This window comes from Anabrus simplex, chromosome 6, assembly GCF_040414725.1.
Source record: "Anabrus simplex isolate iqAnaSimp1 chromosome 6, ASM4041472v1, whole genome shotgun sequence".
Lineage (NCBI taxonomy): Eukaryota > Metazoa > Arthropoda > Insecta > Orthoptera > Tettigoniidae > Anabrus > Anabrus simplex.
The window spans coordinates 269399035-269411483 of record NC_090270.1 but is presented as its reverse complement, the minus strand read 5'-3'; the positions used below and the strand labels follow the sequence as shown (position 1 = coordinate 269411483).

At 37.4% G+C, this 12449-nt stretch overlaps 1 protein-coding gene across 2 annotated transcripts in view; it reads right to left on the bottom strand.

The window, feature by feature from the left end:
* Nucleotides 1–400: 400 nt before the first annotated feature.
* LOC136875728 (DGAT1/2-independent enzyme synthesizing storage lipids) overlaps nt 401–12449 on the bottom strand; it is a 145111-nt gene continuing 133062 nt past the window's right edge. The window contains exons 7-8 of one of the 2 annotated variants that reach the window (XM_067149299.2): nt 8515–8651; nt 401–1364 (exon numbers count right to left, since the gene is read on the bottom strand). In XM_067149299.2, the coding sequence (XP_067005400.1) occupies nt 8535–8651 (117 nt within the window). In that variant the 3' untranslated portion in view covers nt 401–1364; nt 8515–8534. Of the gene's footprint in view, nt 1365–7492; nt 8652–12449 lie in introns of those variants that run through there. The other variant, XM_067149298.2, reaches the window with a different exon arrangement.

The following is a 12449-nucleotide window of genomic DNA, read 5'->3' as shown; positions in this document are numbered from 1 at the left end:
GTTCATAGAGTAGCAGAACAGTCTGGGCTTCCTTTCTGGTTTTGATCTCTACATTGAAAATATTCCTAAAGGCTTCATGCCACAAGAATACTTTTTGAATACAGATGGTAATGTCCCGCACCCACCTTCACCAGTTCATACAAGATGAGGAATATCGGTCAAATCTAGAGCTTAATATGCCAATTATTTTGATGTAGTACAATAGTTGAAAAACTTGATTTGAAAAAGCTGCTTCTATTAAAGGAGCACAAGAAGTCTAGAGCAAAGATGATATTTGTGAGCAACTTATAATTATTCATTTGTTCCAATGTGCATACTATCAGCCACCAAGACATTGCGAGTAAAAAGGACTTTCCCTTCACATCAGTACTGGTATTGCTGAAGAAGTTAATGATCCCTAATGAACCTAACAAATCATGTTTTCTCACGAAAAATTGCAGAGTGTAGTGTTAAAATCCCTGGTCTCTGCAAACTCAAAAGTATTCCTGGTGTTCTCCAAGACAAAGAAAAACTGACAGGACATCGATACAAGAAGAGTCTGATTTTGTTAAGCTGGAGTATTCTCCAATTGTAGCACATGATGTAGAGAGAGTGTTCTCCGAGTAAAAATTCATTTTAGGGGAAAATAGGTAAAAGTATGTGTTTGAGCATCTGTTGCACTATGCTGTAATTAAGTGTAATCAAGACTTGTAAATTTCATTGAGGAACTGGAGCATTTTACTGTGGTACAGGATGTAATTTTTTGTTACTTTGGTGATGTTTAAACTTTTATTTTTTATGATATAAATTGTTAATTGACATTAGATACAGGTTTGTTTTCAATGCATATTTTAAAATTTGTAGTGCATATCTTAACACATTTTAGTGCATATTTGCATTCATATTTTGGCATTTTTAAGTGTATAATAATTATCCAAAACCTGGTAATGAAGGTGAAGGAACTGCATTAACCAGGTCACTAGGATACTATAGTTGATCCTTCAAAGGAAATACAAGGCAGACATACATACATACTGGCTGGACAACTTGAAAATATGGTACAACTGCACTACCAGTGCTTTATTCAAAGCTGCAGCATCTAATAATAATTAACTGGTTTTAACATCCCACTAACTACTTCTACAGTTTTTAGAGATGCTGAGGTGCCAGAATTTTGTCCCACAGGATTTCTTTTATGTGCCGGTAAATTCACCAACACGAGGCTGTCGTATATGAGCACCTTCAAACACCACCCGACTGAGTTGGGATCAAACCTGCCAACTTGAGCTCAGAAGGCCAGCACTCGACCGTCTGAACTACTCGGCCAGGCACAGCGACATCTGTAGTCAGGATAGCTGTGATGTTTGTCTGCCTTCTAAGAGGAGCTGTTGCATAGAAGAAGAAGAAGAAGAAGAAGAAGAAGAAGAAGAAGAAGAAGAAGAAGAAGAAGAAGAAGAATGAAGAAGAGAGACGGAATTATTGAATTCCTTGTAAACAAGAAACATTAGTTGTATTTAACTCTCTCCTAAATAAAACAAATCTTTTCCCCACCCTTGATCATGAAAAGACAGGATACAAGTAATGATCAGGCTACATTTGGAAAAATTCAGAGTAGAAGAGTGACTTATCAAGGATGTGAAAGAGGTACAAGGTGCTAAGATAAAGAAAAATATTCTGATATAATATTATTACTTTTCTATTTTCCTAGATTTGTTGTTCCTCCTCTCATTATTTTGTTATCTGGCCTGATTCTTCTCCACACCTCAAATTTTACTTTTGAAAGGGCTTGAGGTCTCGCTCATTTTGGATACATGTAAACAATGATAGAGAACTTATGTATATAGTTTAAGAAGAATATGTTCTAAAATGAGAATACATATATAGGTCAAAGAAAGAACATCTGGTTACAAGTTACCAGCCTTTCCAGCTCATACACAATATGTACTTTATATAAAGGCAGAGAAAGATTTATTCAAATAAACTGTGTACTTCAAGAACAAGGTTGACCCAGTACAGCTGAAACTGATTTATATGCAACCTGGTTGTGTGTAGTTCTGAATTAAATATAGGTTCTTTCAAGAACCAGTAAAATGGCACTGCATTACATACAATATTTTTATGAGTTAACATGGTACATACCGGTACCACAACATTATGAGACAATAAAAGATTAATTTACCTGTCAATACATGTCTGCAGCAGTCATAAGTGACAGAAAATGGAAATGTATTTCTCTATTCAAGGAGGATAACCACAAAATCAAAAGCAGATATTGGAACTGGTATAGTTTTATCTCGCATCTACTTTTGAGACTTTATAACGAGCATTTCCTTGCTTTTTTCCTCCTGAATTCATACCTGCCAACTTTTAGAACCCAAAAATAGGAAGATTTTTTAATTCTTGGATTTCATCACGCATATTTCACCACAGTCTACGTGAAAATAGCTCAGGATAAAAGGCATACATACCTACAGTTACAATGCGAATTGATCATTAAATTTAAAATCTTAAACTAAGAAAACATAAAAATGGTTACAAGAAAATGTACCTAATCACTCTCATTTATGACACTTACATACGAATAATAATATTTATGTCACACCGACACACACAACAAAATCCATAATACCATATTTTCTTGCGTAATTAACGCACTTTTTTGACGAAAAATACAGGCGAAAACTGCGGATGCGTAAATTATTCACGGAATTCAGATCTTTACAAATTATTTATAATTCATTTACGTTTAAAAGATACATCATATATAGTATAAAGACAATTGATTCAACTCATTTGCGATTATCGTCATACAGCGTAAAATTCCGGCGTGAGATTTTTTTCTGAAAAGTCAAATAGGGTAAATCAGGTAAGTTAGACACGTGGGTTTCAAGTACCGACACTAGAAAATATTCTTCTCATTATGAGCTGAAAATACGACCTGAATGACATACCGAAAAAAAAAAAAAAAAAAGAAAAGAAAACTATCCAACACGAGAAGGGCCGGGCATCGAAGAAGGGACTCTGCTACATTACCCCAAACCGTTCGTATCTAATCTTGTACCGAGTGACGTGTCCATCCATCCTTTCTGTTGAATACGAACGTCAATAAAAGTAAGTGTGAGTTCTCCCCTCTTCATACTTGTGTTCCACTCGGGTGAAGTCAGATGATCTATCAAAGAAGAAAAGGAAGGTAGAATTTAGATAAACTAATAGAGAGTGCCTGTTGAATGTGTTTTGAACTATCGTGTGTGTTACTTACGTTCGAACTTGATATGTCATTGAGCATGGTCGGGAGCGTGCTGCACACGTTCCGTGTACGTCATGTGGCTGTTGTAGCATTAAGACGGAAGGGTAGTGGGGAGGGGGAGGCAGCTTGTGGAGGGGGTGGGGTGGAGTGGTGTGTGTCTTTTGGGGGTTTGTTTGTGTGTGTGTGAATTTATGTTTGCTGATTCTTTTTAAATATGTATCTTTTAGAATAGGAAAGGTTGTGTTACAAAGAATGTTTGCTTTATCTTTGATTTCGTTTAGGTTGAAGTTGGGATTAGCATACTGATACATATAGATGTAGAAATCTTCCATTATATTGAGCAATGGGCCTGTGGGGTTCATGTTTAAAATTTCCATGTCATTCTCAATATTAGTGAATTTATGCTTGTAATCCTCGACATGTTGCCCTTCAGATGAAAAATGGTTATGTTTTATAGCAACATTGTTGCTTGTTCTATTATGTGTTCCCTTTCCTGTTCCTATATTTCTACGTATTGATTTGTCATGTGTGTGTTCCTTTCCATTACTTACGGTTTAGGAATTCGTAGGGTTTTGAACTGAATTCAGAAGATTTAAGAACTAATATTTATATGCCAAAGAATTTGTTCATCTTTCTTTCTATTTTTCTTCTTCTGTCTTGACAGCATTAGAACATTGTCTGCCATTTATTGCAATATTGATTGTAAAGTGTGAAAATTGTTATACAGTGTGAATAGGTTATAATACATAATTGTTCATGATGTGTTTCTGGAATTTTGATAATACGGTGAAGAGTATCATGCTGGGAAATGTCTAACTGATCATGTCTTCATGTACTGTGCAGTGTAATCCTCAAGTTTGCCATATGGACTTGACAGTGTTCAGGGATCAGCAACTTTCTGTTAGACACCTGTTATATTGGATAAATGAATGTCTGTTGAGTTAGAAAATTGGAATGTGTTTATGTATTGAAGACTCTTTACAATATCATTTCATATCTCATTAAGTTTATAGAAAAGCAATGATAGAAAGCAACAACTTACCAGGCGGATTGTTGTTTGTTCTTTTCTAATACTTATATTATACTGTTGGGATCCTTTTCTTCTTTTGTGTTTAGCCTGCGTTCCTAGTCTTTTACCATCTATATTAATCTTTACTTTATTGGTAAAACTGCCATTAAGTATTCACGGAAGATGGATTAGAGATCCAACCTCGTATGAAATGTATAGTAATTAACAAGGGCTGCCAACATCGGAGAGTTACGAGAAGGTAAGACCATGGTTCTAGCAAAGGGAATCTGAGGGCATTACGTCACAGATTAGGGCTGTAAAGCACCCTAGAGGCCTGTAGCATCTAATGGAGTCCAGCTAAAATGTGACAAAAGTTACAAAGTGACAAAAAGTAAGATTATCCAGCTCACAGCATGACAAATTCAAACTGTGCAGTTTTCTTGTTTTTGCCGAATATGGCAGCCTAGAAGCCACACATTATCATGGAACAGCTAATGTCGTGATGCTGAACGATAAGACAGAAGAACTTTTCAATTTCATGAAGGAGAAAAACATTTGCCATTTTGGGAATAAGTGAGACAAATAGGAAGAGTTAAGGAGACTTGATACTTAGACATTGATACAGGCTATTCTACAGTAGAGGATCTCCACCTAAAACTGGATTTGCAATAATTCTGAAAAAGAAATACAAAGTATTCACAATTACAAAGAATGGCTACCTTCCACTTAATCAATACTTTATTATATCTTTATTATACTATACAGTACCAGTTTCGACCTTCACAGAGGTCATCCTCAGCTAGTCAGATTGTTAGTATCCATTGCTGAAATCAAGATATTGCTGCAGTATAAAAGAGTTACCCATTCTTTGTAATTGTGAATACCAAGTATCAATACGGGCATGAAACTGATAGATTATAATAATCTGTAAAGTATGTTGGTGGCAAGATGATGGTAATGAGAATGCAGTTTGAAAATAGTTCAAAAGATATTGTTCAGCTGTACATTCCTCGAACAGGGAATAATACACAAGACATTGAGGACTCTTGGAGGAAGTAGAAAGCCATATAAAAGATAAATATGTATGTATTAATGATGGGAGATCATGGCCTTGCTCTGTTTTGCAACACACAGGCATATTAAATACCCAAACATCTTGCGTCGAGCTGAGTTGGTGTTGTGACTTTTCACTCATAGGCTAGCGCACAGTGCGCATCTGTTGATAAACAAGAGAATCATTTACAATAGACCAATGGTCAAGTATTTTTCACGTTCAAACCATTATTGTTAAAGAAGCCTTTGTTGTGGACAGACATATTTTCTCTTCTAAAGATGAGGAGCAAAGTCTCTGTGAAACATGTAGAATTTCTCTTTGTTTTCTTGGACACAGCAAAATCCCAATAGATTATAATGTCTATCAATTAATTACTTGTGATTGTTTCTTTCAATCCCAAATGTCAGGGTGAATAGGAACAGTTTTAGTTTTCAATTTTGTTTCTGTTTTGGGCATCCCAATTGGGACATGTTTGGAAACCATTCTCCTTTTGATAAGTAACAATAGAAACAAATAATTAATTATTTATATAGATGGCTGTCATTTTATTTTTAAAATGAAATTGGCATAAAACACACATTAAACATACCAAGTAATCAAATATATTAGCATAGCATGCTGAAGTATCTTCATTGGGGTAAGGAAAGATCTTCATTGGGGTAATCACATAAATTGGATTGTAAATAAAGGATACAGATCTCTGCACATGGTTATGAGGGTGTTTAGGGGTTGTAGTAATGATGTAAAGGAGAGGGCATATAAGTCTCTGGTAAGACCCCAACTAGAGTATGGCCCTCATCAGGATTACTTGATTCAAGAACTGGAAAAAATCCAAAGAAAGGCAGCTTGATTTGTTCTGGGTGATTTCTGATAAAAGAGTGCCATTGCAAAAATGTTGCAAATTATGGGCTAAGAAGAACTGGGTAAAAGAAGACGAGCTGCTCGACTAAGTGGTATGCTCTGAGCTGTCAGCGGAGAAATGGCGTGGAATGACATTAGTAGACGAATAAGTTTGAGGGCGTCTTTAAAAGTAGGAAAGATCACAATATGAAGGTAATGTTGGAATTCAAGAGGACAAATTGGGGCAAATATTCATTTATAGGAAGGGGAGTTAGGATTGGAATAACTTACCAAGGGGGATGTTCAGTAAATTTCCAATGTCATTGAAATCATTTAAGAAAAGGTTAGGAAAACAACAGATAGGAAATCTGCCACCTGGGCGACTGCCCTAAATGCAGATCAGTATTGATTGATTGAATATTAATCATTCATCATTTTTTGGCATAATGTTGTTCTTCGTCGAAGAGAAAGTTCATTTCTCTTCAGAAAATTAATCAAGCCTCGGCTAACCTTCAAATCCGAGACACTGATTCCATGTGCCGCGGCTATTTCTCATTCTTTAAAATACAGCATTTCGTGAGAAACGGCTTATCCAATTGCCCAACAAAATCATATATTTAAGCAGATAATCCTCTACTTGCAGAAACTTGCCGCTTTTTGGTCCGCGAAATGCTTTGGGAGACTTGTTGGCCGCTTGAAGTGCACTTCTGTTACCGCGGTAGCGTACGTTTCATTTAGACACTGAATACTTGCTGCCCGCTGCTCTATTCCCGTATGTTTCGACGTAAATGATCACCGCGAGTTTGTATGATGCAGTATTACTGGAATACTGTGTACTGACAAACAATTTTGAGATCACAGAAGGTCCCGTACCTGAAACACTCGTAAAACTAGTGCAGTGGGATTTCCTGACGGCTAATAACAGCAAGTTATGTGTGGAATGCCTGCTTCGCGATAGGAAGCCTGCTACTTGAGTAGTTGGCATCTTTATTTCGAAACGCATCCGGAGCTGAGTGATGGATGTTCGAAGTTGTGGGTGCGTCAAATACGTGAACATTTCTTTTTCTCCACTTTGGACCCAAAATTATTGGGATGCGTAAATTATGCAAGGGCGTTAATTACGCGAAAAATACGGTAGTTTCCCTTAGACGGTAAAATGAACGGAAATTTATAGGTATCTCTGAACACTTGCAGATAACGTTTGTTATATTTTTTGGCCATAACGAGAAAAGAAAATGCCAGAAACTGTCACCGACAAGAACCCCCTTAAAAACATTAAATTCATTAAAATTATGCACTTAAATACGCGAAACTACCACATGCAAAACAATTCAATATGTCCCATACATTATTAACAAACGACTTTGACAGAGAGGGGGAAAAACACGTGGCCTACCACTCCGACGAAACTGTGCACAGAAAAGATGTCAACAGCGCGCGAACAGCACAATAAACTTGTTCTTTCGTCCCGATTAACTGAGTCGCTAGCACGCGCTAGTCTCTTGCTTGCGGGACGATTGTCGCCCCGAATCCCCAGCTGCATAAAGCGCGCACGCTGTTGTAGTGTGCGGGAAACACGATACACAGAGACGACGAACGAAACACTCACGAAATAAAGCAACAAATAAAGACGCTTGAAAATAAGGTTTCGTAAATTACACAAGTACGTAAGAATTTATCCTTCATCGAAGGGGAAGAGTATTGGCGGTACTAGAGGTTATATTAGTCAAAAATCGGAAGAAGTAAAAATAAATCGGAAAATCGGAAGACGAGTTAAAAACCGGAAAGTTTCCGGGTAAATCGGAAGGGTTGGCAGGTATGTGAATTATATACTGTTTGATAATATTTTTCCATTTAAAAAATAACTGAATGATGAAGTGTTTAAAAATGTTTACAATGTTCATTAAATTAAATTATTTCAAGATTTTATTTTCTACTAAGAAGAATTTTTAAAAATATTATTATTATTATATTGTTCCCCTTGAAATACATACAAACCAGTTTCTCCTGCAGTTAAATGGGATACTCAGCATCACTGAGCATTTTGAGAATTCTGTACTTGAAAAGGTAATTTTACTCTGATAATTTAAACATTTGCACCTGAAGTGTCCACTCCAAAAACTCATAACCAAAGAGGAAAGGAATTTTAGTAACTTTGATTCTAGCATCAATACTATAAACTGTACAGTCTCCTCATTATTTCCATAATTCTACCATTCATAGCAATTTTACAGTTTCAATCACTAAAATAGTGTATTTTTATATAACATGGGAATGAGTAAGGTATCACAGCAGTTAAGTAGTCTGGCCACATGACTAATAAAATATAAATGCTATGTAACAAAAACATGTAAAGAAGATAACAAAGGTTACCGATTCCCATACCAAGATATGCACTAGAGAGATCATTCGTTCTTATCTTCAGGCTTGGGTACTTCGTACACTCGCTCCACCAAGGCTCGTAGGATGCTTCCTGGCAAGCGTTGGTGCTTTACAATGAGCTCTTCCAAAGCGCAGGCTACCTGCAGCAATCAACACACAAATGAGTTCCTATCCACTCAATGAAAAATACATTAACATTTTTATTTATTTTTAATTTTTCCTTCTAGCACTTCCTAAATAAATATTCTACATCCTTCCATGCCAATCATAACAATTAAACTTAATCCAGTTTACATATTCTAACTGTATCATTTACAATGATCATTACCAGTCATTAAGAATGATCTGCTTTATCTAAACCATCACTTTACATAGTTAAGTCATTATCAGAAAAACAGGAATGCATAATAGGATAAATAAAATAACAGGTCAGCATCAGAAAAGAAAACCACAGAAAGAGAAGACAAACATAAAAACATTAAAGGACAAGGAAAATTTCCACATCTCATACACTGCAGTCTTCAAACGGATAGGATTCCTGTTCATCAATCCCAGTTCTGCTATATCAATTGATGAACTCGTTTCTGCTTCCCAGCTTCATCAGGAGGGTGAGGGTCAACACTAACTGAGAGCCATCATGGCAGATTTTCAGTCTTTGTGTGAGAAATATAGGATAAACAGAAATGCAGAAAAAACAGGAAAAATAATTCTTCTTTCTGGCTTATTTCCAATTTATTGGGGCCAGTAACTGACTGGATTTGGTCCAGTTTTGGCCGGATGCCCTTTCTGACACAAAACCTATGTTGAGGGATGTATTACTATTGCACGTTTCTGTGCTAATTGGTAGTGTGATGTATTGTAAATAAATAAACTAACTGCATTAAGCAAAGCAAAGCAAAAGTCATCTCTGTACAGGCCATGAAGGCCCATGGATGGGTGGAAGGTAAAGGCTTCCACTATCCGTAACCTTGATGGCGTAGAGTGGTTAGCTCTATGCCCGGTCACCTTTGCCCCCAGGAATTAACCTGGTACTCATTTTTGGCACAGACTGAGTAAACCTCAGGGCCATGTGTACCTCCGGAAGTGGAAATCACGGCTGTCTGCGGCTTGGTCATTCTAGCTCTGGAACTTTGGACTGTTAGATTGGCAGCATAGTACTGTTCATTAAAAGTGAGAACATGTCTAGTTTTTCATTTGATTGAGTATCTCATATGAAATTGTGTCATTCCTATATTTCTCACATGAAGATTGCTATTTTTATTTTTTTTGCTAGTTGCTTTACGTCGCACCGACACAAATAGGTCTTATGGCGACGATGGGACAGGAAAGGGCTAGGAGTGGGAAAGAAGCGGCTGTGGCCTTAATTAAGGTACAGCCCCAGCATTTGCCTGGTGTGAAAATGGGAAACCATGGGAAACCATTTTCAGGGATGCCGACAGTGGGGTTCGAACCTACTATCTCCCGAATACTGGATACTGGCCGCACTTAAGCGACTGCAGCTATCGAGTTTAAAGATAAAAATTTCATTGTTCCGTATTGAAAGTATTAACGTTAAAAATTGAATAATTGAAAAAGAGGTTCAACCTATTCAATACATAAGAGAAAGAAATGTAGTGATTACATTCTCATATAATAGTAATTAGAAATGGGACCGGTTTCGACCCTAGTCCAGGTCATCGTCAGCCGTTCAAAACACAAAAAACATGAAAAACAATGCATATGAAAAAGATTAAGTGAACTCTGGATCGGTATAAGATGAAATATAAATTGATGATGGGGGTAGAAATTGTGAGTCACTTAAAAGAAAACAGTACGTAATATTATGAATCATAGTACGGCACACGCAACGATAGGTAAAGTCTCACAATGTTTATGAACAGTGGAGAACGGTCAAATGGGTCAGTTTTTACACACCGTCAGGTACAAAGTCACAACACTATCGAACAACATATGAAGATCCATAAATATGTTGAAGTCGAAGACGAATAGATTTATAGAAGCAAACTGCCAGCTCCCGGTGATCAGCGCGGCACACTCAAGGTCATGCGCTGTGGTCTCGAACGCCAAAGTAGAATGGAGAATATCCTGAAGATCCAGTATTTGCCTCGGTTGCGGGAAGTTAAGTACGTATATATAGAAATATACAACGCAATTCAGTATAATTTAATGAGTAATTGTGCTCCTGCTAGATTTACTCTTAATGAGCTCGGTTACATGAAGACTGAAGATCTGCCAAGATGGCTCTCAGTTAGTGTTGACCCTCACCCTCCTGATGAAGCTGGGAAGCAGAAACGAGTTCATCAACTGATGTAGCAGAACTGGGATTGATGAACAGGAATCCTATCCATTTGAAGACTGCAGTGTACGAGATGTGGAAATTTGTCTTGTCCTTTAATGTTTTCATGTTTGTCTTTGTCTTCTCTTTCTGTGGCTTTCTCTTCTGAGGCTGATTCCTGCCCGTGGTGCCCCTGCTAAGGTAGTAGGAATTAAATTTCCATTACTGAACTGAACATCAGCACTTGGCGATCAGACTGTCTCTCAAGATCTCCTGACTAATGGTACACAAACAAATGACAGCTCACAGAAGCTCTTTTCAGAGCCAATCAACCAAACCCTTGGATCCTGTATTAAGAGTCCTTCAAATTAACATAGGAGGCATGAGTAAATCTAAGGCCGACTATTTGTCCAAATTGTCATTAGAAAATAACATAGATTTAATCTGTGTTCACGAAACTCATATCTCTGATGAGTCACAAATGCACTCAAGAGGAAAGATCCATGGTTACTGATTATTGGGAGTTACTTATCATCAATCATACGGTTCTGCGACCTATGTTTGCAACTCCATCATCGATGCTCATCTAGTCTCTACATACCATGAGAACAACATTTCTAACATTGTGACTCAGATTAACAGCTTGACAGTTGTGAACACTTATAAACCCCCAGGTATCCCATGGCCTGATAATGTTCTTCCAAACTCTGCACATCCTGCTGTCTATGTGGGTGACTTTAACAGCCATCACACCCAATGGGGATACAGATCAAATGACCTTTGTGGAGAAAAACTTACTGAATGGTCAGACTTGTCCAATATGCAGCTCATTTTCAACCCAAAGAAAAAAGGCTCCTTCAAATCAGCAAGGTGGAACACAGAAACCAATCCTGACTTATGTTTTGTGTCCACTGATCACCAGGGATACAGTTTACCTGCTATTCGTAGAGTGCTCACAAACTTCCCACACAGTCAGCACCGTCCATTCTTTTGGAAATAGGCACTCAGATCCCCATTATTAGATCGTCTCCTCTTCCATGGTGGAATTTTGTCAAAGCTAATGGAATTTTGTCAAAGCTAACTGGGACAGTTTCTCTGCTGATCTTGATAGCAGCATAAGATGGATTCCTCCTGTTGTCAACAACTACTGTAGATTTGTTAAAGCAATACATGCCACTGCAAAAAAGACACATTCCTAGAGGGGTCAGAAAGGAGTACATACCCGGATGAAATGAAACATGTGAGAAACTCTACAGTGATTTTCAAGAGAATGGAGAAACAGATGTTGCTATTGAACTCATGAACAACTTAGATGAAGCCAGACTGAACAAGTGGACAGAAACTGTGGAGACTATGGATTTCAAACATTCTAGCAGGAAGGCTTGGAGCCTCTTAAAGTAGTTGGGGAGATCACCTCACATTCCACAGCCCAAATCTGCTGTATCACCTGATCAAGTTGTCAAACGGATTGCTGGATTGTCTAAAGTGAAACCCAAGAAAGAACTCAATCGGTTAATAAGAAAAGAACTAACCTTCATGAAAAGACATAACATTGGTTCATCAAATATTTCTGCCCCTTTCACCGAAGAAGAACTCCTGTCTGCTCTGAAGTCAACAAAAAACAAAAAAGAACTAACCTTCATGAAAAGACATACTGTAATAT